This window comes from Gouania willdenowi, chromosome 9 (genome assembly GCF_900634775.1).
Source record: "Gouania willdenowi chromosome 9, fGouWil2.1, whole genome shotgun sequence".
In the NCBI taxonomy this organism is placed as follows: Eukaryota; Metazoa; Chordata; class Actinopteri; order Blenniiformes; family Gobiesocidae; genus Gouania; species Gouania willdenowi.
In genome coordinates, this window is record NC_041052.1 from 15,958,861 (window position 1) to 15,986,291 (window position 27,431).

A 27,431-nucleotide genomic window follows, 5' to 3' on the forward strand; every position below is an offset into this window, starting at 1 on the left:
TTTTTAAAAGAATAATTGAGTTGTTTTTTTTATATATTAGGAGCAACTTTGTGTTACCCTGAGTTGTTAACAAATGTAATTGAGCTGTTAGCATTAGCCTCATGTGAGGCTTAGCTTTGTTACTAATTACTAATGTAACAGCTGTGTGCACATTAACAGCACTGAGAGGCATGTTTTTACAAGTAACTTTGCAGTAAAGTAACTAGTTAACTTGGTTAAAGAGTAACGGACTAGAGTTTAAATAATAAATGGTGTTAACCATGTTTCCTTCAGGTGTGTAACCACAGAGATGAGTGTCAGTGTGAGCCAGGCTGGATGCCTCCTTCTTGTGACTCTCAGGACACAGAATTTAATAAGCTTTCTACAGGTGAGATCCACCGATCAGATTGTCGAGCAATCCCCCCAGTGTCATTATACTTCAACTGAAACCCTGCGTCATGTTTAAAACCACACTCTTCTCCTGTGGTGTCACGCAGGAGCGCTCGTCGCCATCATTCTGATAGTTCTCCTCGTGCTGCTCGGAGTTGCCGCTGCCGTGGTTGGATTCATCTGGAAAAAGCGACAAAGTCCTGTGTTGCCAACGTGAGCCATTGCCACCCGTTCGATGACATTTTCTGTAGAAACGGCTTTAATAAAAATAAAATAAAAATTTTGGGGGGGCTTTTATTTTGTAAAGGTCACACAGGAAGCCGCCGGTCCACAGCAGACCAGTTCCCACTCAGCCCTCACAAGTCAAACAGGTAACTGGTAATGAAAGAGAAGACAAATGTCGCGCTCAATCACGTCAACCCGACTCCTAACCTTTGACCTTTTCTAGGGAGGGATGGCGAAGCCCAAAGGAGCTCCGCCCCCGCCTCCACCAGCCGGGAACAGACCCAAGCCTCCAACTCAGAGCTACACGGCAGTACGCCAGGTAGACCAGTCACCATGTTTTAAACACCAACAACGTTTATTATAATATGATATAATAAACTCAGAAGGAGGACAAAGTTCACATTAGAAAACCAAAACATGTCCTAAAAGTTCCGTACCATGTGGAAATAGCAAAACAAGATACAAAGCTGCTTCTGTTATCGTAGCTCAGTTTTGATGTTTGGGTTCAATAAGGCAAAACATGTCAAACATTAATAAAATAGTTTTTATTTATTTATTATGAATGTGTGTAAACATCAACAGTCATGTTAACACTTTACCAGATTTATCAAAGTAAAACCAACATCAATGACGGCAGCTTAACTTTTAGGTCTGGTATAATAATGATAATATTAATAATAGGTAAGGTTGGTTGATTTTAGCCGATATTGTCTAACACTATAAATCCAATCTTAACCGATACTGATATGTACACAAACCACCTCCCCCTGACTTAATCTTAGGTCACATAATATACAGTAGGCTATATCTCCATAGAAATAACAGATTAGGACTAGTTTTGTGATGCCCCACAAGATGGAATCTACAAAAACAACATCTGGACAAATTAAAATAAGAATACTTAATCAACTTTAGTAATGGAGACGCTCAACAGCACAAAATATTGTTTTTTCAATACCTGTGGAAAAACCAATTCTGATGTCAACCGATATTACACTGTCATAATAATGACGCCACAGCAACTACACCACTTAAACTACTGCTTTCCAGCACTGCTAAAGTCCTCTGAAGACAGGGAATTTTTTTTAAAATAACTAATACTAATGCAATAGTTTCTGTTAATTGAACAAGAAAACCCAAAAAAAAAAAAAAAAAAAACAATTAAATGAGCAAAATAAGGACAGAGTTCCTTTTTTATTCCACTCAGTCTGCACATGCTGTTGACGGTCAACGCTACATGTCATACCATCTTTTCACGACAGCTATGCACGTTTTGTTACAATTAAATAAATGAATTTATTTTATTGCATAATTGTGACCATCACCAGCCCTCCCTAAGGAAGGGTAAGAAACACTTTATTTAAAGGGAGGATATAAAAAAGAGAGGGCAGTGTTACACCTTAGTGTGGGGGGATGGGAACAGGGAAGAGGGAGTCAGGGTAGGAAAATGGAAGGGTGGGGATGAGTCGGCAGAGTTGATCTTTAATGCATGTCTTTTTGTTTCCTGCAGGCTCTGCGACCTGTTCCTCCACCAAAGGTCTGAACAGCTAAAGAGTGGGACAAACTGGGCTATGTTACTGCACTGAAGACTTTAATACAGCATTATTATAGTTCATAATGCACTTTTTTTTTATAAACCGTGGGACCGTTTTGAGCCTGAATGTGAGACATCCTTCACTTTCTCATAGAAAAGAAGAGGAACCATCAACACGTGGGTGAAGATATGAACTGCCCACTTTAAAAGAGTTCCTGTGTCTAATGTGAAGCATCTGAATCTGAAACTTTAGAGATGATTCAAGCAAGAAGATGGAGAATAGTAAAGAGTTACAAGGATGACTGAAACCTCCAAAAAAAGAACTTTTTAAAACTGGCAAACTGGTTGTAATTCAGCTGCTAAGTGGGTCCTGGTTTCATTTCAAGTGGTCAACTGTGCAATTTTAACATTACTGTCCAAGGTTAACAGTTACACATGTAAAGACTAAATAATATCTCGACTATGATTCATACTTTGTCAATTTTACATCCCAAAATCCTCCCGCGGGCCACGTGACACTTGTGGGCCCCACTTGGTCCTCGACCCTCGACTTTTGACACACCAAAGAAGAAAGCCAAGCGACAGTCGACTGTGTTTGATTCTTATTTTATTTTTCCAAGTGATACATCTACGTAAAAGGTTTTCATGGCCTCGCATGACAAATACGGTACATTTGTGTTTTTCACCGCTAGTATAAGATTTTTTTTTTCTTTTTTTTTTTAAAGATAAACATTATTTTTGAATTTATTTCTTAACATTCTGTGAGATATGTATCAGACCTGGCAGTAGGTCAGTATACCTTATGGCTCACTCAGTAAAGCCTCGCCTTTTAAAACAAAACCCAACATCACAGTAATGAATGTAAACCAAAATACTGAACTTTCGGGGGAAGCCTTTCCCACAATTCTACTGAACGTTAACACCGGAAAACATCACTTCGAAGTTCTCTGTGCGCACACTTGGTGGGTTTGGTGAAACGTGTGGGACTGTCTCTGTGTTTGCTTTAAAAAACAAAAAACAAACAAACAAAAGGAGTAATTTACAGTAGAATAATAAATGTTAAAGCTTTTCCCACGTCGTCCCTTTATTCCAGAGTGGAAAATTCACGACCAGTGACAGTCGGGTGTAAAGAAGCACCAAAAAAAGTCAGTCCTGGAAACCCCGAGTCGGTCTTAAAGGGTTGGGAGTGTCGGTTCTCCGAGCTGAAGACATTTGGAGGTGATGATTAAGGGAAAATGTCCAAGTCTGCTGCGTTTGAGATGATTTCATATCCTACGAGGGCAGGGACTCTGTCTTCAACCATTCCCTTCTTCACACTTTTAAAACAACATGAATCAACGGCAAAGCGAGTCCTTTTTTTTTTTTTTTTTCCTGTAGTGTTTCACAACAAAACTGCAACTCAAACCCTTAAAAACACTGAACTCCGCACATTTGTCAGCAAAAGAAATTCGTCGAAATGTGTCGTCGAATTCTTACGTTTCGATTTGAAAACATAAATTCAGTCCATTTTCGTCTTTTACCTGCGTACAATCAAAGACATCCATCAGGTGCGATACACAAAGTAAGGCCTCGTCCACACAAACAGCTGCTTGAAAACGTGCGTAAAGTCCATTGCGAACCAGCTGCTAAAGGTTAGCATCGGCCAGGTTGATAAAACACAAGCTTGAAATTCAGCTTCAACAAATTAACTAAATTACGTGAAACTCCCAATCATTATCAAACCAACTAGGATTTACATTTTAAATTAACAGACAAATTGTCATTTAACGTCGAGACTTGAAATGTCAATCATTTAGTGCTACATCTGCTCAGCAGATCTAGAGTCCAACCAACATCAATTGTAAAAAAAAAGAAATAAATCCCATTGCACTTCTAATCATGTGTCATTCAGTGCTCACAAATAGAAAAAGACATTCCAAGCTTTTATAAACAGGTGTAAAGTGTGGACGAGACCTTAGACCAGTGGTGTCAAACCCATTCCAGTTTAGGGGCCAAATACAAACCAGTTTGAGCTTAATTGGGCCAGAGAGGTTTTCAACATTAATGTGCCCTGGTTTTCACTATTATGTAGAAATTATAAAGTATGAGAGTATATCGGTCCCTGCAAGATCTTCACAGATTCCACTTTTGTGGAATAATTTAAGGAAAATTGGCCAGATTTTGGAAATAATTTTTTTTTTTTGGAGGAACTGAGATATCTACAACTGTATTAGTTGGTAATTTACAAAATCGTTCATGTTTTTTCCTTTCATTTTTACTTTCTCGAGTGGGCCGATTTTGATGCTCTAAAGGGCCAGATTTGGCTCCCGGGCCTTGAGTTTGACACACGTGCCTTAAACACTCAAAAGTGCAGACATCCCTTCTCCCTTCTTATGATTTCACTTTTGGGTTCAGAACGGCGAGGACGCGCGAGCTACCAGCGCCGTCACCTTATACCTTCATCGTGTCGGTTACAGATTATAAACACAGAAATCCCTCTGGTTTAGAGTGGATCTGAAATGTGTGAACAGGATTAAAATGCTTAATACATGAAATATTGAGTTAATGAGTTAACCCTCCTGCTGGGTTCATCTGCCAGGATAAGGAAATGTGCAAACAGCAACATAATTAATACTCTTAACTACTCCTCCGTTGCAGGCCGGGTTGCCAGATACAGCTGACAATTCTAAGCCACTGCGGAAAACCAGTTTTACGCAGTGGTCGAGTCAGTCTCAGGGGTCTAAACACACGCGGTAAAAATGTGTTGCATTACACAAAATTAATTTCCATGATAAACTAGTTAATTAAGAGATAAATTACGATAATGTTAAATTACTTTTTAAATATTGATTTATAAACATTTAAATTAAGAGCAAAAATCATAAAATTGGCCCAGGCTTACGTGTGTGTGTGTCTAAATAAAATATATACTCATGGTTTGAAGAAATCATATTTAGGTTTTTCAATTACAAAGGGTTTGGTGAATGCACTGATGAAGCCTGCAGGGCTCAGTACCTCCAATAAGGTTAAGAAACACTGGTTTTTATCATCTGTAACAACATCTGGAAATGACCTTTTCAGGGTCTAAACTGGAGCTATTTATTTAGTTTATAGAGTGAAATAAGCTGAGGGAGAAAATATGTAACGGACATCACCTCTGACTTTCTCCATTTAAGCTACTCTCTTCTGATTGGACGTATCCAGTTGGAGTATTTGTTTGATGGACTTAGTTAAACTTTCTCCTCCTCCTCTGTCAAAGCTAACGTACACTCATTTAGTGTCCATAAGGACTGTGTACGCTAGCTGAGGTGGATGTAAAAAGCTATTACAGGATACCACAGGACCCGAGCAATAACTTCCAAATGCTTAATCTGGCAACCCTTAGTGCTCAGAACTGTTTGTGAAATGTTTATTTTTGCAACATGTGGAACAATTGGCCGACGAAATACTGCAGTGGACTTTAATACCCAGTGTTTTCTGTCCAACTCGTCGTCCTGCTGCTGAAAACTAATAGAAACAAATGTGTTTTGGTTTGAATCGTTTCCCTTTTCACTCCTACAGCTTAATTTCTCTGTTAAACCCAAACACGTTACATTCTCCACGTCTTCCCATCTGTGCGTCACATTCAACGGGAGGTTAATGTAACGCTTCCCTCTCCACACGCTTATCTAACTTATCTTATAACGCGCACACACATCTGTGGAGCTTTACGGGCGAATAAAATCCAACTAAAACTTTGCGGTAAGTTCTTCTATTCCACTCGGACTTATAAAAACTTCTTGAACCGTGCAGACATGTTTACACTTCATTCGTCCATCGATGATTTGTCACTATGACGATAAATCTAACATTTCATTTTTAATAAATAAGATTTTTCTTTTTCGCAGTCACATCAGGAGTTTGTTTGGGGAGCAGGCGTTTTGTTTTATCCGCCGATGTGTCTGTTCAGAGGGAACGGGGCGAGGTTAGGGGTGGGGTTAGGGAGGAGCTTAGCCCCGCCTTATCCGTCCGTGCCGTTCTTGTTGGGAGCGTTGGTGTTGATGGTGGTGCCGTCGGGCTGCTGGCCGTCTTTGCGCGGCGGCATCCTCTCGTTTATCCGGTCCAGGCCACGCGCTTCCTCGAAGTTGCGAATTTTCCTTGTCGGCGAGAAACCTTGAATGGCTGCAGGAGAAAGAGGAGACGGTTAGCGCCAGGAAATCTCTGGATGCCAAACAGCTAGCAGCGTTTATCATTGTGTGTAAAACTCATCTAAGAAACACAAACATCACACGGTCTGTCTGAAACAGCACAGCACGGAGGGTCCGTGAACACAACACATGCACAGTGACTCCTAGTGGTCAAACACCAGAGACGCTACGACACCACAACACACTGAGTGGACTTACGGTGGCGTCCCGAAAACAGCCGGACAGAAAACGTGTGCAGATGGAAAGCAAACTCGTGAGGGACGGTTCAGACATTTGGCTTCATTCAGTTTTTAACCAACAAACATCTCAGAGGAACGTACGGATGCTCTCGCACGACCAGCTGTCTGGACCACATGTGCCAAAATGTCCTTCCACTAATGCTTTGTATATCTTTTGCTTATTACCTCCACCAATGAGATTATGTTTTAATTATATTTTACTTATTGGTCTGTAAATTTCTAAGTCAGAAACTAATGGTTTGATGATTGTGATGGAATTTTAAAGAAATATCCAAAATGGGATAAGGAACAAGTGATTAGATTTTGGGGATCATCCAGATCAACATCTTAAATCTGGATCAATTTTAAAAATGGCAAAATCCCCCTCAACTTTAGGACTCTATATAAACATCATAAACTCTATCCGCAGCAAGAAGAACATGACTTTTACACTGATGCTTCAAAACAATAAAGGAGATAAATACTGGCAAAAATGGGATTGCCACAAACAAAGACACTGAACAATACCCGTATCAAACACTGTAGTGTTCTACCTAACCTTTGTGTTTATTTTATCTTTTTATCCACTCTTGGGCTTTTTTGTACAACCCTGTTTGTTTCATATTTTGTTCCATATTACAAAATTAAATAATTGATAAATTACAAAGTAATAAAGAAATACTATAAGTCAATAAATACATATATAAAATAAGTAAAATGACAATAACAATGATAATTATTAAAACATTTTTTTTTTTTTTTTTGCCAAATCCCTATGTTCAGCTCTTTGAGCTGGTTCTACAACACCTCCTGCTGGTGACTTTGCACATTACATGCTTTAGTCATAAGTTCCTTTTCACTTTTTGTTTTGAGCAGACAACAGCACAGCCAGAAATTGCTTCCAAGCTTTTAAAGTTTAACTGATTATGGTGCGGTTTTGTCCTCTGTGTGCTCTTGTCTGCTTTATTTTTATCTTTATTAATTTGCACAACAACTTGGTTTTATTTCTGCTGCTGCTGTGCACTTAGTCCTCTTGAACATAAATCCTTTAGTATAGTTTTACTTACAATTTGAGGTGCGACCTAGTAGAACAAGCGCAAGTCATTTATCACTTATAGCGATGGTCCCTAGCCACATGGTCGCGGACCAGTACCATCCCAAATAGAACAAAACAGTACAGCTACAAATAAAGAAATAAAATTATATAATAAGATTCATTTTATTTCATGTGACTGTATGTCTCATTATTTTTCTCTTTAAGAAGTTGTCACTTTTTGTCTCCTTAACTTGACTGCATTTGATTAAACTGTGTCACCGTCTGGAAACATTGTACTGGTCAGCAGCAACTTGGTATGATATGGACCGTGGCATACAAAAGGTTGAGGGCCACGGACTTTAGAGGACGAGGTAGACAGAGCGCCAGCAGCCAAACACTGTAACAGGATTAGCATCTGAAAATAACTCTAGGGATATCCCTGGTCTTATCTTTGCCGGGTCTTAGCAGGCTTTTCTCTGAGTGGGAAGCCTCTGCCGCAACGACATTTATCACAAACCACAGGAACATGCCCAGCAACTTGGATCCAAACTAAAGACATGCTAGTACATAACTAAACACTTTAAATGCTAAAAATACTTTCATTTTGGTCTTTTAAGAGGACGTGGCAGACCCTGATAATGCAAGAGCAACCAGTAACAAAGGTATACACAGTGATACACCAACAGTGTAGACACCCACGGGGAAAAAAACAAGTACACTAAGTTTAAAGGATGACGACACACACAGGGCACACACAGGGGACTGGAGTCAAACAACCAGTGCGTACCTTTTGCTTTAGCTGCCTCAATGGTAGCTACGTTATAGGAAGAAGGAGGGCAAAAAACAAAAACAAGAAGAAAAAAAAAACAAACAGAGGGTGTCGTCAGAAACAGCAAATGCAACGATACAAGTCAAAGTGTAAACCCTCGTTATGGGAGACAGGCAACACTGAGGAGACACCACAGCTGCTTTAAGTGGAAACCAGCTGGTGAGTCACAAACCTTAATGTTGATGAACGTGGATGTACAACAGCTTTGAGGTGTGAATGTTTCAAATCAGACATTTACTTTGTCGAGGATATTCCACCACAACAACAAAAAAGGGTAACATTTTACTTGAACTTTTATACATAAAGGCTGACATTATGCTGTCTATATTATATGATATTTTTGAACTCCATCAAGGTATTGATACCCTGAAGCCACACACCAAATTTCATTATCCTAGCTTAAACGATTTCTAAGAAAAGCTGTCCCCTTTAACTCGGACGGACAAATGCACGAACGGACGGAGCTCAAGCCTATATCCCCCTTCCACAATTTTGTGGCAGGGAATAATAATAAAAGCCAAATGGCCACAAACAGACAGAGCTTGAAAAAAACAACTGAGTTGCAAACGGACCCCTAACATAGAGAAGTTAGATAAAACATGACAAATGAGCAAAAAAAGAGGTAAAAACTTTTACAAAGAGGCATCAAAAAACACTGCAACATGTATGAGGTTAAAAAAAGGTACAAAAAATAACAAGTACAGACAAAAGATCTGAACCCAAACAGAAAGGAGAGAGCAAACTAAACTACCTCAAAATAAAAAAATGACTTCAAATATCAGCACACACCCACAAAGCACTCAAAATATATGGAAAGTAAAAGAAATCCAACCAAAAAACTACAAAGACCCTAAAACACCCATCATCAGACAGGAAGAAAGAGAAATGACTAAAGCAACAGCATAAGTCAGACACAGATAGCTTCAAAGTCCAAAATAAAGACGAAGTGGCATGAAAAAACCAATATATAGAAAAGAAGTCGACAGAGTGACACAAAGAGAACCGCAAAAAAGACAGAAATGACCAACAAGCAAAAATGTCTTGAAGTTTGATCAAATGACCACAAGGACATTGACAACTCTGGCCTATGACACATTCATGCCTTTCGTTTCACTGCCTCTTGATCCACCCCTGGAGACTTTGGGCACCACACCTACGTGGTGGTTCCTTATATCTCCAAGAGACGGTGGGATTGTGAGTTGGTTGTATCTAGACTAAAGAGCTGAGAAAGTCCAGGTAGAAGGGCCTTTTTTTTCTCTCAACTGGTCTGGACTTTGACCTGAGGTCCACAATGAGGAGAGAACACAAATGTTCACTGACATTCTCTAAAGGTCACAAGACGGTGTTGCTTCTTCGATTGCTCTGCTGCTTCTGTACACCTCCTCTCTGGCCGAGCGTGACTCCTAGCATGTCCCTGGGGAGACGAGTGTCCTGACCTTTAGATGCGAGGGTCAGCCACTACTTCTAGGTTTAAACTACACTGTGTGGAGGATAGTAGTGTTCTAGTAGTGCACAGATCATCATAAACATGAAATACTAAGATTTCTAACAGTAAAGTCAATTCTCCATTGGGTTTCTCAACTTCATGCAGGAAAAAGACCAAGTAGACAACATTTCCACAAAGACAAAACTAACACAGAAAGCAACAATAGCCAAGAGAGAATCCTGGATGTAGTCGACACATCAAAGGACCATAAATGACTTGATACAGAAGTGAACGAAAGACCTCAGATACAAGACAAGAAATGACTTCAAATCAACACAAAACGCATCAGACACACAAACCAACCAACAACAAATGAAACAAAAACAAGTACAGTCAGAACACGTCAGAGGGAGGGATTGTGTAGCTACTTTGTGTTGTAGTCTCATTGTAGATTTGTGTGATGACAGAAAGTTCCTCATGGTGATGACTTCATTGGTCACTGATGTGATAAATCCTCCCACATTCGCTCAGATCACTGGAATCACAATTATCTCTGGACTCCATTGGACTACTGTTATTATACTGTCAGCACAGTTTAAAGCAGGAATATGATCTGTATAACCATTGGCTTTCACTTGGATGTGAGCAAACATTGCAAGTAGAGGTCAGATTGAATTACTGTGATGTATTACAATGAATGCAGGGTGTACAGGGGTTCTTATTCAGGAGTGAGGGTAGGATGGAGTGGGAGATCAGTAACGTAGATGTTTAACTATTGTGTTGTTGTGAAGGGAGAAGAAGCTCTCCGTTTACCGGTTGATCTACGTTCCAACTCTCACATATAGTCACGAGCTTTGGTTAATGACCCAAAAAATAAGATCATGAGTACAATCAGCAGAAATGAGTTTTTGTCCACAGTTTGGCCAGGCATGTCCAGCTGGGAGGAGACCCCGGAGCCGACCTAATACATGCTGGAGGGTTTACGAATCTATGTTGGCGTGCAGTGTTGCCACATTATTACATATTTACATCAGCTATTGAATGTAACATAAACAACAACTAACTTAGTGCTACCATATATCGCAATATTATTTTTTCCCCCCATGATAACGATATTATCACGATACTGCAATAATCGATATATCATGGGAAATGCAATCCACGATATCTGTGTTACTGAAGAAATTCAGAATTGATCTATTGCACTGAATCCAATTCACAGGAATTACAAAACATTGTCAATCAATTTCACATGAATAACAGCAAAGTAAAACACAGTGTATACTGCACAGTGGTTCTTCTTCACACACACGCACGCACAGTAAATTTGTAAATACCACTCCTCACCTGTTGTCTCATTATACTGTGTGTCATGTGTGTGTATATATATATATTGTTTTCGCCATGTCTTGTATGTTGCAATTAAAAATAAATAAAACAAAAAACAAATCGTTATTTGGCGCCAGTGAACCAATAACGTATCGCGAGATGAAACCTTGCGATATATCGCTGCACCGATATGACTCGCTTAACGTCAAAGTTGAATGACTCAATGTAAAAACAAGAACCAAATGAGCCAAATGAGTTGTGTCTAAGCACGTTTGTCACTTTAAGTCAGGATTGTAACGCACAGAATGCACAAAACATGATGACTGCATATGCACCATCTGACCATCGCTTTATAATAAATCTGGACATCCGACCATGGCAGCACTAATCGAGCATTAGCTAACAAGGGGGCGGAGCTATGTTGTCATGTATATGTATAAGCTAAATTGTCCTATCGGACAGCTTATCATTAAGTGTTACTGGTTGGAAGTATCTTTAGGTGTGAGTTCTGTTAGCAGGTGAGGAGAGGATGCTAATGCTGCTAAACAGCAGAGCATTATAATGGAGTCAGTGACACACTCACCAGTCTGTAGGGTCTGCTTTCCTCCAGACAGCACTCCCACAGGAAGAGTCCCAGTCGGGGTCAAGCCTTTGAGTGTCAACACACTCTCGCTTTCCTCTCTGCTCCACAAACAGAGATTACATTTCAACACGGTAACTAAGACATGGTCACCAGATATTTAACACACATGTAGGTGTCACCTCTGAGCATCTGCAACACATCCTGGAACCCCCAACCTCTCAATCAGAAGACGACCCACTATCACCTGAGCCACGGTCGCCCGTATTGAATATATATGAATGAATGTTAATAAACAGTGTGACTGCTTTGAAAGTGGGAATCTGTTCCTGATTTACTCTTGTGGATATGGATTATTTTGTTGAAACTCTGTATCTAATTAAATCTCACTTGGATGTTTAACTGGTTAAATAAACATACAATAATAATAATAATAATAATAATAATAATAATACAATTCTAAACACTTGGATTCATCCCATAAATGACACACTTTGTTTGAATAAACACAAAAATTCCCCAAGATAAAACACAAATATACAAATGCAAATGAGTTGCAAAGTAAAAGGCTAATTTTTATAATTAATACGTACTAAATGAAATGACATGCAATTTCATAGGTGGAAACTTTCTACGCATCAGGTTTCTCCACATGCTTTTATTTTGAAAATCCATTAAGTACAGGGTTCACCTTAACATCTTTAGCAGTGAGTTGTATGACGTCACCACCCTGATGTTTAAACACCTAAAAAGTTTCCTTTTTGTGATGATGAATCTTGATCATAAACATCAAAGATGAGTCATTGTTTTAAAACACAAAAATTAATCCCTACATCCATAATAATGGCCTGTTATATGTGACAGATATTTTGGTTGCTGCTCGACACACGCGTTGGTCCTGGCAGGTGCCGTCTGGGCGTGCGGTGACTCATCTTGTGCCAGCTCATTAATCCTCACAGTCGACTGTGTTTTGAAACACAGCCTCGCTGTGCACTCCACAGTTTCCGGGAGCCATCACAAGCAAAGGAAGCTGAGCATTAAAGGAAAAGCAGCTGAATGACAGACTCTGACCTGAGGACGGAGAAGACTCTGGCCATCTTTCCTACGGCGCGGATCTTGTTCCGGATTACCTCCTTCCGCATGGCTGAGGTGCCTCCTGCAGAGAGGCCGGACACAAATCAGCTGAGTCATGTTTGAAAATCCCGTGTGCAAAGAAATGTGCAGGCAGTGGGGACTTCAGGGTTCACGGGTGGATTTATGAAGAGGGAAGTCACACACATGGGAAACGGGCTGAGTTTTACAGACAAACCAATCGTCCTCCAGCAGACAACATCCATTCAGTGTGCGCTGGGACGCACTTTCAGAGCTTTCAGAGTAAAAACACAAAATGTGACTCATAACAGGCCCCACGTGGTACTCATTCCACCCGTTGGTGCAAAGTTCTCCCACGGATCAGCCTCAACATTAAGGCAGGGTAAGGGGGCTGATCAGTGTGTTCTATTGTAATCTAATTACATCAGTTTCTTCTTCTACTCTTGTTCTCCACACATCTTAAAATACTGCTAATTTGTCCGCTCATCCTTTTGCAACAGAAAAATGTTCCATTGTTGATTTGCTGTTGTGGCCTAAAAACTGAACGCAGAGCTGTCAGCTGCAGTTTTTATTGAATCGTGATTGAACAGGCTGCTTAGATTCATGGAAACACTGAGTGGAATCACCAATTATAATGATCACTAGGTTAAGTGTGGCATTGAAGAAGCAAACTGCTTTTTGTATGAACATATTCTTTTTCGTCAAGTCATCACGTCTACAATAACTCCTCCTCCTCAGTGCTTGCAGGATGTTGTTTTGCTCTCTCCCTTTACCTCGAGAAGAGAAAAAGTTCTCTCCTTAGTGATGTATCTAGAATGCTTTGAAGTCAATGAAAACTGCATAATTTTTCTAATTAAATCCCTTTGTTCGTTGTTCTCTGCTGCTTATTTATCAAGACTTAATTACCTCATGCAGGTTTGATCCTATTCTGCGTGCTTAGAAGATGAGTTCTAATCAGATGATCAAAAAGACTTCTGGAACCGGACCTTGGCACACCTGAGCTAATCATATTCATTGGGGATCTGGTTTAAAAATCACTGCACGTCCCTTTAAAACACTGAAAGGGTCCCATGGTGAGTTTCACCTTCATACAGGTCGTCTCCCTCCGACATGAGCTCATCGTCTGAGCAGATGTTCAACACGTTCACCAGCATCTCCGTCACTGTGAGGGGAAAAGAAAAGGCTCAGATTAAACACTGAGGCCTAACACATGTACATACATGGATCAATTCACTCACTGCAGCAGGGGCCACCAACCTTTCTGAAACTGTGAGCTACTTCATAGCTACTGTATAGTTTGAAGGGCTACCAGTTTGAAACGCACTTCTTAAATACCAAATGTTTCCCTTTGATTAGGGGGTAAGATAATAAGAAAGGCTAGCAGGAGCTTAAAAAGGTAGAAAATAACTTTCAACATGCAACACTTTATTTCTCCTGCTAACAACTTTTAACTTATCGTATAACATACAACATTTGTAAAATTCAACAATTATGTCATATTTGAAAATATATCTTATATATATATATATACATGTCACAAAGTTTCAGTGAAAAATAAACATTTAAAGATGGATAATTTAATCCTAAAGTGTTAACACTTGCAGCAGTATTTAACCCTACTCAGTACTAACTACATCTGTCACGTATTTATCTTTTGTTATTCAGATTTTAGATGGAGCTCATTGGTGACTAGAGCCCCTGAGGGCGCCTCACAAGGTCTATGTGGGCTACCTGGGGTCCGCGGGCACCGTGCTGGTGACCCCTGCACTATAGACACTGTACATATAAAAATAGAAGTGATGTGTCTATGTTTGCAATAGTTGACAAACACATGTACTTGTGCATGGTTGAAAATGTATACATTTACAGAAAATAAAAGCTGTATGACTAACGTTACTTGGGGAATGAAGTTTTTTTTTTTAAACTTCTTCTTTCTCTGTATATAAAACTAGTTGCATATTCTGTGAACTGTCACAAAATTCATCGCAAAGCCTCCGCTCCACCCAGAAGCCGACTGTAAAAAAGTGGACTGCCTGAGTTCAGGATAAATCTGTAAAATTAGATCGATCTGTGTCTGCGATGAGACGCGTGAAAGTCGTATGTAATTAAGGAGCTATTCTGGAAGAACCAAACTCTTGATTTGCAAGTCGATTGATGCTCCAAACCTTACTGATGGTTAGGTTTCACACTACAGTATTTAATGACACTACCTCTGCTAAATAACATCTCCAACGCACCCTTTTCTCCGACAAAAGGCAAAGACCACGTAAAGACGTCCATAAAGTTGGGCAGCCAGTACGGGTGAGGAGAGCAGTTGAACTGTCGGATGTTCATCACGTTGTTCTCGTACTTTAAAACAGCGGCTACATGGGCGAGACCAGAGCAGACACTTAGGAGGATGCTTTCAGGTCCACATCAGAATCAGTGTGAGGGATAACAGAGAGACAGGAACCTTTGTTGTTGTAGACGTCTAGGTAATTTGGAGCTGAAAAGATTGTGATTAAAGAAGGAAATCCAGTGGTTTGGCTCTTTCTGTACATCCTGTACCTGCACAAAAAGCACCAAAGACTCATCACACACATATTTGAATACAGTACAGATAAGAGAATCTTTAAATAAAAAAACAAAAAAAATACAAGTACCTACCCTGCATCCTGTGCTTCATGGGCTCTTATTACAGACAGCAAGTTATTATTTACCAAAAAGTCGCAGACGGCTGCGTAGCTGCAACGTAAAGAAAAGAGAAAGAGTGGAGTTCACAGTAAAGCATTAAAGAAACAGCAAGCAGCCACTCAAGATCCATTACTGACTGAATGACTGCTGTGGGTCCCAGAGGACCAGCAACATAAACGTTCTCAGCCTGCCGTGACCCCTGAGCAGCTGATCGAATGGTTAAAGTCCATCAGAGGCTGCTGGCATCACAGTGAGTTTATAGAGAGAGACTCAGCTGGGCCGAGCCACTTCAGGACAATCCTTGTTCATTAGGGACAGTTAGAGAGGACGAGGGTCCACTTCCCACACAATCACAGAGTTTAATGAACACTTCAGACAGCAGCTTAGTACGTGTTGTGTACTGTTCTTCAACAATGAATAAAACGCTGAATTGTGTTTAGAAAGTTTGATATTTCACCTCAGTATTGATTTTTAATTGGTTTATCTAACATTTTCTTTATAAAGTTACTTTACCATTGTTCTCCAATATTTCTCAATGAGAAGTACATAGGAATGCAATCACTCTATAATAATAATATTAATAATAAATGCAGTTACATCACAGATAGCACCTGAATGCATATTCTTATAATGTATTCTTCATGCACCAGTATAAGCGTGAGTGTATCTTGTTATAATGAACAGGCTTAGGCATTTTAATCAAGTAGTTAAATAAGATGATTGTATTTGTATCGTGTATTCTCTGATTATGTCTGCTGTGTACACTATCACTGTGTATTGTAATATCTTACTGTGAAGTTGTGTATGTTTAGCCTTTTATATTATGTATCTACTTTTACCCCCTGCACCATGGGGCTACGCATGGAAATCAGCGTTTAGCTAAATCTGGTGTATTTACATCATCGGCTGTACATTAATACATACTGTCCCACTTACATAAATAAAACTAATACATTAAATAGAATAAAAATGATACACAGTCTGGGACAGAACGATCTGCCAAATTTGGGCACCAAATGTATGTGTATGTAGTACACAGGTTTCATTCACTAAGCTAGGCTCTATCGTTTTCATTCTTCTCTATTAGATTTTTCTCTCTTTTTCTGAACCTATCGTTTATTGGAGCCGTGATCATTGTGGCTTTGCAGAGGAGGAGATTCCAGTGTTCTGCTTATAAACAAAGCATAGAATGAGATACTGTATATCAAGCCAGAGTTATGAGTAAATAGGTCATAACAACCCTAAATCCATGTGCTCCATTTGTCTAATATACCATTTAAAACCAATTAAACAGAACTGGTTTTATGTAAAATATAACAACTTCTTTTGAGATAGTTGTTTTCTTTTTTCATATTCATTGAAAATGTGGGACATCTTTATGCCCCACATTGTTCTTTAGTGTATGGGAACAGTCTTAAACCATGAACAGGATATAGGTATAAAAGTAGAGTTAAAAATGATCTTATTTATTACTGTATTACTATTAGTGTTCTGTTTTCAGCCAGTGGAGGACCCAGTTTCAGTGAATATTCAGAGCAGCCTGTTTGCATCTTTTAACCCAGTTCATAAATACATTTTTAGAATGTTAACCTATTTCACTCATGCTGTGAAAGCCTTCATTCTGGTTTCAGGGCTGCTTTCACGTTCTACTGACCCGAGTGATCGATTGGCCCGTTTTCCACGTGACGAGCACTCATTAGATGTGGTGAAACATCTGGTCACTTTTGCTGTGAAGTTGTGGAGTACCTGAAGAAGTAAGAGCAGCCTCTGACTGAGTTGTGGTTGAAGTGTTCAGACGTTTTCTCGCTGCCGTAGTCCTCGCCGGGGTCGGCCCAGATCAGGTCGCACATTGGTCCGAACGCTGGAGGTTCTTTAAACCGGTCTAACTGTTGGACGCACAAACACAGTCAGAGACGTGAAGCTGATCAGACAACACAGACATCTGAAGATTCTTCGAGGGCTTTAAAATTTCTATTAACAATACAGACGAGAAATTTTAAATAGATAAGGGAATTTGAGAATATGCACAGATTAAATGCAGAATGTATGATCTTTTCTGCATATAACCTCACTTACTTTCCTTATATCATCTAGGCAATTGATTTCTGGTGAGAGTCCACCGTGCACGCACAGGAACTGCTGGTTGAGCAGAGCAGCGAGGGGTAGGCAGTCAAAGGCCTCCATGCAGGCGTCATACACCCGTTCAGAGTATTTAATTTTACCTGAAGAGAAAGCAGAAACCAAATGAGAAGCAATTATCATTTATTTTTATTCAATCTAACACCTGATTCGACCAGAAATGTGTGCTTATGATCAGCTTTCGTTACATCAGTGGAAATATAATAACATGGATCTAACCCATCCTAATCTCAATTTTTATTCACTGGATTAAACATCTAATGCATCTTTTCTACTAATCTCATGTTGATTAAACACCGTCGGTTTGACAGAAACTGAACGCTAGATTAACACACTGTAGAGTCAAACAGGTATTGTATTCCTAATGCACAACCCCCACCTCACTGTCATGACATTTTATATATTGTGCATTATAACATAATTTTGTCATATTTTTCATGCTAATAAAAATTAATTCTTCTTTTTCGTGCTGATGGGCACAAAAATACGCATTTGGAAAAAGGCTGCACAGAGATTCAAATTCGGGACACAAACGTGCAAAGCAGATGATTACAGGTGGGTGTAACCAGGAACTCAATTTTGCTTGCACAGAAAGTTGAGCTACTGGTAATAAAAAGGGCATGATTAGGCTAAGGGCTGGGAGACATGGTAAACATTATGGGTTATGGTTAGGATTAGGGCAATGACTTTCTATTTTAAATAAATCTTGAATTGATGTTTATCAAGCAGCACAAAATCTATTTGTGTGTTTGAAAATTGTGTCTTGCAGCACGGCTAACATGCAGAAAATGTTCATTTACAAGGTATGTTCTCCTGTGAAATGTTGTAAGGCGAGTGTCTGGGTAACACACACTTCACAGACAAAAAAGTGCTTTTCACGGTTTGTTCCCCTTATCAAGATATTTTGAATAATGTAATGCTTCCGGCTTTGTGGTGGTAATTTTTTAGACATTTCAGTTTTCTTAAAAAAAACAACTTATAATTTCTTATATCAAACAAGAAAGATGAAAGATGACTGATTTTAAAAATGAAAATCCTGCAAACGAAGGCCCACATAACTATAATTATTATCATTACTTCATTATAAATAGGGTCTCCATGGAAACCAGTATCACCTATTCCAGCAATTTTCAGCTACCAGTAGTCAAATTCATATGGCGGACTGTAGTTTTAAGAGGTAATAAGTGATTGTGTTTAATTCCAACAGCTCGTTCCTTTAATTAGAAAGATTTGCACCTTTTAGGCAAGTATGACACTCTCCCTCCAACGCACCGAAGACCACAGCGTGGTGTTACACACTGAATAATCACTGCAGAATGCAGCTTCCCACATTACAAATAATCTAATGCCATGTTGTATTATCATTTATAAACAATAGACATCAGATTTTGAGTTAATATTCATGACCTAAAATCATCTCTGGATGATGAAATACCATCAAACCATAATGTATTGCCAAACCATCACCATACCATGAATACACACTAGTAGGATCTAGAAACGCATTGAAATCACCAGATTTATCCTTAAAGTTGTCACTGAAATCCCTTTCATACTTTCCAGTTGTCAATTTATGACCTGAGAGTTGGCAACACTGTTTCTAAGCAACAAGATCGTGGGTTAAAATGTGGCTCGATGCCTCGATGGGTGCAGTGTGTACGTTTCATGTTCTCAATAACAATCCAAGAACATACGTGTTGGACAAGATTATGTGCGTACTCCCCTTAAATAAGGTGGTTCCCCTCCTTAAACACAACCCGTCTCCTACAATGGAGGACTCCAGCATTCCTTTCTACAGCCTTTGTCTGTGCGTTAAACGGCTCTCAGACGCTGCACCTACATTCCTGTTTGAAGGTGAAGTACTCTGTGAGGTGCCGGCACTCGTGGTTCCCACGCAGGAGGAAGAGAGTACTCGGGTGGTTGATCTTCAGCGACCAGAGGTAGAGAACGCACTGCAACGACACACAGAGGGAGACACTCCTCAGAAACAGACACATTAAGTGCATTACAACACAAACATTTGTATCAGTATGTTCCTGAAGTGTTATTAAAGTCTTTTTTTATGTTTTATGTGGTGACTGTGATGGCAGTTTTACAGTTTTTGTTTTAATTAAATTCGTACTGATGAGCATAATGTTTATATTTTATTTTTTAAATGACTCTGTACATTTTGTTATATTAAAATAGTATGTGTTTTGTGGCCCAGAACTAAATTGTGTGAAAGAGAAAGCTGGATCACTCCAAACTGAGAACTTTTTAAGAAATGATCTACTTTATTCACATCTCTGCAGTTGTTTGGAGGCTCCACATAGGAAAGCACGGAGATATAACAGTAAAAATGACAGCTCACAAAGTTATTTTTTTCTTTTATTGTTTCAAAAAATTTGATTTAACCCGAATAAGATTTTCTTGTTTCGGTTTATTTATTTTAATATAATACTTTTATGCAAATGCGCACAACTAACCAAAAATAAGTCTGTGGCCAATTTTTGGTCCAATTAAAGTGAAAGTATTACCGTATTATGGCAATCATATATCTGTATTTGCAGATAATGAATGGAAATTATGGAATAAACTGAAATAGAAATTATTTTGTTATTTTTCTCATTTTTAAATCAAAAACAAGCAAATTCGCATTGCATTTGCAGAATTTATTTCCCGTAAAATAGCTTGCCTGAAGTTCAGCAAAGTGTAGCAAAGGGATGGATGTCAAATCTCACACACAATCTTAAACTCTGTATCCTCTCCACCATAGTAACATGAAATCAATAACAATGGTTCACTAAATTAACCATATTAAGCATGTATAGTACAATTTCAGGAAGTTTAAAGGCCCATGTTACGCTAAATTTACTTTTCTGTGTTTTAAACATCATTAAGTGCTATAAGGGCTTCATACACATGCCCAAAGTGTTTTTTTCATTGATTCCCTCAATCATTAGTTAGAGGATGATTTGCTCCTTTCTTACTGCAGATTGAGCCCAAACACCTCGCTACAATTTGATGACGCGTTCTCACTTTGATGATGAATTTGACGCGGCACTGAGCTGGAGAAGCCGCGCCTCCAGGAAGTTCTCTGACGTGATTGACATGTAAACAGACACGCCCCTGAAGGTGAGCATTTCAGCGTCCTTCGTGCAGTGCAATGTATGTATTTTCTACAGTCTATGTATGAAACGCCCCGCCCCCACGCTCTCTCTCGTGTTTATAAAGCAGCATGAGCTACGTCACCGTGCGGAGAGGAGGAAGTCAGTGTCCCATCTATAGACACGCCCACTCATGAATATGCATAAGAAGACCACAAATCAGCCTGTTTGTGTAGAGTTGCTCAGAAAGTGACTTTTCAGCGGCTAAAACTCTGTTTTTGGGGTTCTTAGAACAAATGTAGATGGGTGAAAAATAGCATGATATGGGACCTTTAATAGCCAGTAATGACATCTAATTAATGAAAGGTGATAAAATGGAAACAAAATGGAAATCATGTCACTTATGATTATGTTAATGTAATGATAGAAACAGTGCTTCCTATAGCAGTGTTCCTCTTCCAGCATAATAATGGCCCCTGTTTTTTCTCTACTGCATATGACCGAGAGGGAGATTTTTAATCATATTATGGTTTATATAATGGAATGTTTTTACTGCTGATTTTAATGTTCTTATTGATTTTTGAACAGTTAAACTTTTTCTGTTGCACTTTTTTAAACATGTAAAACCCATTGAATTGCCTTGTGTATGGAATGCGCTGTTGCCTTGTTAAAAAGCAGGAATTATTCTGGATGAGTTTGATGGACAACAGTTTTGGGTTGTCCCGGTCTCCAAATTCCCTGAACCTAATCCTGTGAGACAAATGAGCCTCACAGGGATCGGATTCCATGTGTGTTTTGGGAATATCTCCTTCACAGACAGGGGACCACAGTTGTGTTTCCTCCTTCCTAAAACTGTGTCACTACACTGAGGCACACATTCACTCACTTTTTAAATGTGCGTCACCTTCTTCTGATTACACTAGTAAAACACACAAGAGGCAGATCAGCCTCATATTAATCCAGGGTCTCTCAACCCTCTGTACATTCTCCAAATAAGGAGACACCAGAGCCGACAGGAACCTGCTCACATTCACTTCCACTGGAAACAGGAAGGAAGACAGAGCTGAGGAAAGCAGGTGAGTGTGTTGCTGTGGTTGCCAGTGTGATCTGAGCCGTGTGGATGTGGACAGCTGCTTTACCCACAGCTCATTGGCTGCTTAGACGAGATGCGGAGGAGGAGGACGACGACAAAAGCAAAGCTCCACCTCCTGGACCTTCACCTCAAACCCTCATGCACAGAGCTTGCAGTGAGCACACCCAGTGTGTCCAATCTGCAGCTATTTCAGCTGCTTCACGGCTAAATTCAGCCTTTAGTAAACTCCTGGCTCCACAAGGTTTTTCACTGCTTTAAGAGACTAGGGTGACTGGTCCTGTTTCCGTGGAAACTGCCGCCTCAAATCCATTCACTGACATCCGTCTTGTGTTTGTGAAGGCAGCTCTGTGGCCTTTAAAGACAAAGACGTCCGCCTAGGAGAGTGAGCCACTCCAGGCTGAGTTTTATGCACCATTTCATCATCTTAATATTAAAACACTGCAGCATTTCCTCCCAATAACAGTGATATCACAAGTATACACTGTGCATTTAGGATTCATGTCAGTCAGATTCTTTAGTATTAGTTTTTAAAAACTTCCAAAGGTTGAAGTTGTGAGAAATAATAAAAAACACAAGACAGTTCACTCTCTGCTTCTGTAAAGTCAACATCCACAAAAAAACATTATTACTTCTATGTATGATGTAATGCTTTCATTACTCACACAGCCCTGCATGCTCTTAAATTTTAGTCATTCACACATTATCATCCATATAAGATACAGTATTTGGCAATGTCATCAATCATAATTGTACATATTGTATACATTATACACATTGTCTATATGTTTATATTTAAATTCATTCTTATATTTATTATTACCATACTGTTTGTGGTTTGTTTTTATTGTTTTTTTGCACCATCCACCAAGTAAAATTCCTCGTATTGTCTAAAATAAAAAACTCTTCTTGGCAATAAAACTAATTCTGATAACGAAATGTATGTAAAAAGATTTTTTTAATGACCAAAATATTTAAAAAAAAAAATATATATATATATATATATATACGCATTCCTAAGCTGCAGTGCATACTACAGTCCTACTCTTTCATCCATCTCCTACACACTTGTGTCCAACGCACCTGCCGCTCATGACCTGATAACAAGCTACTCTCTGCCCTTGTGTTTGATGGAGCAGAGCTGCTATGCTACATGCAGGACATTCTGTGGCCTCCCATTTGATAAACATAATTATGAATATTTATGAAGAGCAAATAACTTATTTTCAAACATCATCATATATGTCGCTATTATGCATTTTTATTATTTGGTCAGGTAGCACTTGTTTTAGTGATATTGTTAAGGAAAACAACAGTAGGAGAAATGTTGTGGAGATGATCCAGACACTACTTTGGTTTTATGAGAGTTAGCATAAATCCTTAGCATTGACAGTTTACTGATTTGTTACTGAAATGTACGATACTCTCAGAATGTAGCTATGTGCTGTATAGGTGAGATAAAAAAATAGAATTCACACACTGCTCACCAGTTTGATTATCAATGTAAAGCGTCTTTGGGTTCTTGCGCTATGCAAAATATAAATGTTTGTTTTAATTATTAGTATTTCTGACACTGTGTTGATGTCAGAGCGTAACTTCTTCCTTCATCAGTACTCATCTTTGGATCGTGCCTTTTGGAGACACGAATGTTCAAGCAGTGACGACGCTTGTGGCCTTTATCGGACGCACATTCATCCACATCACCATCATCGCCCTCATCTCCTATTCTACTTCAGTCCCATCCTTTCATTGGTGACATTTGGTCCACCTCTGTGTTTGACCCAGAGTCCATCAAAGAAACACAGTGGGGAAAGAGAGTCATTCAGCATCGTAAGTGTTAGCCAGAGGGAATCCCAGCACACATCTGGTGTAGAGAATTATACAGATGTAGAGAATTATTGCAGTTTATATCATTTTAAAGCTTATTTTTGTGCTAAACGTTGAGTTTTACGAGTCGCTACTTTCCTAATTTTTCTTCCATAACTGTCGACCTCTCACACAAACTTCCCCCGCCCTCATTCACATATTTTACAGAGGCAGCATTGTGACAGACATGAGCTTCACGTTTATATCCGTGTGTGTCTGATGTGCACTAGAACAAGTCAGTCTGCATGAAATGCTGAAAACCAGTTCTTCCTCTAAAGGTTGGAGCATCACTAATCTTTTCCAAAAGCAGCATAATGGTACAATACGCTACAGAACTCACTCACACATGCTGTCTCTTAAGAGAAAAAAAAACCCTGAAATGGTTCACATGTTGATATTGTGCAGCTGCTGTTAGATAAAGTGCCTGTGTGGCATTTTGCACCAGTGACTTTGACCCAGAATCTTCTTTCTGGTAAAATTGTGATGAAAAATATCAATAACTAACTTTTACTTTATTAACTTTGTCCTTTTATACGTATTTTTCCAATCTTGCTTTTAAAGGGCATATGTTAAGCTAAATCAACTTTTCTGTGCTTTCAACGTCATAAAAGTGTTATTTGGGCTTCCTACACATGCCCAAAGTGTTTTTTTCATTGATTCCCTCATTCATTAGTTAGAGGGTGATTTGCTCCTTTCTTACTGCAGGGTGAGCCCAAACACCTCGCTCCAATTTGATGACACCTTCCCACTTTGATGACGAATTTGATGCAGCACTGAGCTGGAGAAGCCGCGCCTCCAGGAAATTGACATGTAAACAGACACGCCCACGAAGGTGAGCATGTCAGCATCCTTTCGCACAGTGCTATGTATGTATTTTCTACAGTCTATGTATGTACCGGTTAACGCCCCGCCCCCACGCTCTGTCTCATGTTTATAAAGCAGCATGAGCTCGGCTACGGAGTGGGTGGGAGGAGAGCGGGCCGTCCTCTGGCCCTACGTCACCATGAGGGGAGGAGGAAGTCAGTGTCCCGTCTATAGACACGCCCACTCATGAATATGCATAACTAGGCCACAAATCAGCCTGTTTGTGTAGAGTTGCTCAGAAAGTGACTTTTCAGAGGCTAAAACTCTTGAAAACAGGTGAGTTTGGAAAAGTAAACATCAAATACTATGTTTTTGTGGTTCTTAGAACAAATGGAGATGGGTAAAAAATAACATGACATGGGACCTTTAATGTTGTCCTATCTTTAAATGATACATTTTGAAGCTGTGATTTAAGAGAAAGAAACAGATCTTTGATACTTAATGTCTCCATCAGAACCTCACATGCCTATGTAACTGCTGAGGATGACGGACACGGACAAAGATGATTGGCTGAGTCACCCTGAAAACTCTGGCTCTAAAAGCCGAGCCCCAAGAGAAGGATGCCCTTTCTCACTCCAAACACCTCTGCAGCACATCTGAGCGTGCAATCATTCACTGATCAAACTCACTTCCACAATCGATTTGTGAGGGAATCAAACCAATTAACATTACTTTTACTCCTTATTTTTGTCTAGTTTTGCTTTACTTTCTTTGGACAACTGCAACTGCAACATCAACTTCAATAGAACCTAAAAGTGGGTCACCAACCAGCTTTTAATGAGTCATGGGGATTTGCATTGACAAAAAAAAGTTAGAGTTCATCAGAAGTTCCAGTGCAAAGCAAAGATTTTCTTCAGACGAAAATTATTAAATTAAAATTGCATTTTATTTTTTACTATATCTTGAACTAGAGAATTTTTCATTATTTGGGTCAAAGCTTGACCAGTGCTAGCGCAACATTCAAGCAAAAACCCAAAAGTCATTTATTAAACTGTAAATCTACATATGTACGAGACCCCTTACCTCAATACTGAAGTAGCCTCGATCTACGTAGTCACCGAGGAAGAGATAGCGTGTGTTACTGGGTGATCCGCCCACTTCGAACAGCTTCATAAGGTCAAAGAACTGCCCGTGGACGTCGCCACAAACTGTAAAAACACACACAACACACAACTGTTCAGCAGCACGTACATCACTTTTAATTCAGGCTCCATTTGTTCTCAACAATCTGTAAACTAGTATTATAGTTAACATTATCTAAAAAACTTATTTTCATTTCCGTAACTGTTAGCAAATATTTGTATTTAGTGGTCTTGTTGGGTTCTTTTTCTTACGATGGTCTTCATATTTTGTTAAAGCGCACTGAGATGACTTTGTTGTAATTTGCGCTATATAAATACAGTTGAGTTGAGTTGATAAGCAATAGGAAGTACTGGTAAATACACTGTATGGCTTCTCTGGAGTTTTTACTCAAGAAAATCCTTTTGTGGACCAAATCGAACAGTGAATTTGTCCCCAAATTCAGTTGGACACATGTGGTATGGACAGTTGTCTATTGTGTAATGTCTCCTGCTATAGTCCTTCTAGTTCCAGATCAGACATGTTGCTGCTGCTAGATTCATAGAACATAATGAGAGCATTATTTACAGCAAGAATCACAAAACAAAGTGTTTTAAAGATAGAAAGTGTCCTACAGACCTATTCATTCATTTTGGTTTTTCCAGTGAAGCTCCTGTCTAGCAATCTTTATGGATGTTTTGTTATATGTTGACTGGACGTAAAGCAGTAATTAAGAGCTTCGAATTTTCCATTTTGAATTTTCCATAATTCTATTTAAGGGTATACCTATTTCCGCTTTATCTTTGGATTATCATCTTTGGCTGATGTAATTACTGGCATAATACACTTCCCAGAATAGTGCCAAAAATGCCTGTTAGGAAGTAGATAGGTTCAGTCTTGTAATAATTGGATTTTTAGAAGCTTCAGAAGTCAAAGAATCCACTCAAATTGAGCCATATCTCATGAGATCAAGCAGGACCGTGCAGTCTCACAAGATTTGATTAGTTTTATATATGACTGGAGTCCATTTGTTTATGTCTTTTAAACACTTGCAATCCGTTTAACAGGAAAATATGAAGAAAATATGTAATAAACTCCCAAAACCTTTAGGTGAGGGTATAATCCATTTCAGGAACTGAATTCAGTGATTACTGTCCCTTTTCTGTCTTCATGTAATCAAATGAAATATGTCGTCAGGTTTAAAACATTTTTACAAATGTCATGAAACTGAGAACAACCCAAAATTAAAATGAAAGTTGGACTTAAAGCAGCCCTTCCGCCACACAGAACAGTCTTTTGGTTAATGTTGATGATCTAACATTAAAAGTTATGGGGCAAAGTTGAGTTGTGTATATTAAGGCAAAGCATTAAAATAATAAAGAAATCTTGTGTGGTTTTAAACACATTCAGGGCAGTTTTACTCCCTTTTTGTCTCTTCAACAATATTAGAATTCTCTTTCAGCCTCTTTTACAATTTCATTCGAGCAACAAATTATGCAAAAGTTAATAATGTCATTATCAGACTGCACAATTCCTCCATTAGGACTCAAACACCATTCTGAATAACAATGAACATTTTTCATTTCATGTGTATTTAAATATGCCTTTCCTTTTATATTGCATATTCTCTTTGGATCTGAGTCTTAGTCTAGCTTTTTTTTCCTAATCCACCTTTTTGTTTCACACTTGCATTTATTATGGATAGAACATGAGCAGTCGTTTGTCTTATCTTTTAGGACAGCCCATAGCAACGCTCCTCACTGAGGGGTTGACACTGGGTCACTATTGTGTTTCTATCATCTGTAAGCAGTCTGTCCAGTGACCTCTGACCTCTGACATCAGAGCTGCTG

General features: G+C 39.1%; 2 protein-coding genes across 11 annotated transcripts in view; one reads left to right on the forward strand and one right to left on the reverse strand.

Moving 5' to 3' along the window:
* The window catches only part of adam28 (ADAM metallopeptidase domain 28), a 36,803-nt gene extending 33,606 nt beyond the window's left edge, over positions 1-3,197 (forward strand). For all 8 annotated transcript variants that reach the window (XM_028458651.1, XM_028458645.1, XM_028458646.1 and 5 more), the window contains 5 exons: positions 274-367; positions 477-582; positions 677-740; positions 818-913; positions 2,105-3,197. In XM_028458651.1, coding sequence (XP_028314452.1) covers positions 274-367; positions 477-582; positions 677-740; positions 818-913; positions 2,105-2,137 — 393 coding nt within the window. In that variant the 3' untranslated portion in view covers positions 2,138-3,197. The remainder of the gene's footprint in view (positions 1-273; positions 368-476; positions 583-676; positions 741-817; positions 914-2,104) is intronic.
* The window catches only part of ppp3cca (protein phosphatase 3, catalytic subunit, gamma isozyme, a), a 56,227-nt gene continuing 31,634 nt past the window's right edge, over positions 2,839-27,431 (reverse strand). The window contains exons 3-14 of one of the 3 annotated variants that reach the window (XM_028458654.1): positions 25,546-25,670; positions 19,457-19,568; positions 17,554-17,699; positions 17,224-17,363; positions 15,451-15,528; positions 15,257-15,351; positions 15,042-15,167; positions 13,889-13,966; positions 12,784-12,868; positions 11,716-11,813; positions 8,336-8,362; positions 2,839-6,259 (exon numbers count right to left, since the gene is read on the reverse strand). In XM_028458654.1, the coding sequence (XP_028314455.1) occupies positions 6,108-6,259; positions 8,336-8,362; positions 11,716-11,813; positions 12,784-12,868; positions 13,889-13,966; positions 15,042-15,167; positions 15,257-15,351; positions 15,451-15,528; positions 17,224-17,363; positions 17,554-17,699; positions 19,457-19,568; positions 25,546-25,670 (1,262 nt within the window). In that variant the 3' untranslated portion in view covers positions 2,839-6,107. Of the gene's footprint in view, positions 6,269-8,335; positions 8,363-11,715; positions 11,814-12,783; positions 12,869-13,888; positions 13,967-15,041; positions 15,168-15,256; positions 15,352-15,450; positions 15,529-17,223; positions 17,364-17,553; positions 17,700-19,456; positions 19,569-25,545; positions 25,671-27,431 lie in introns of all 3 variants that reach the window. The other 2 variants (XM_028458652.1, XM_028458655.1) reach the window with 2 other exon arrangements.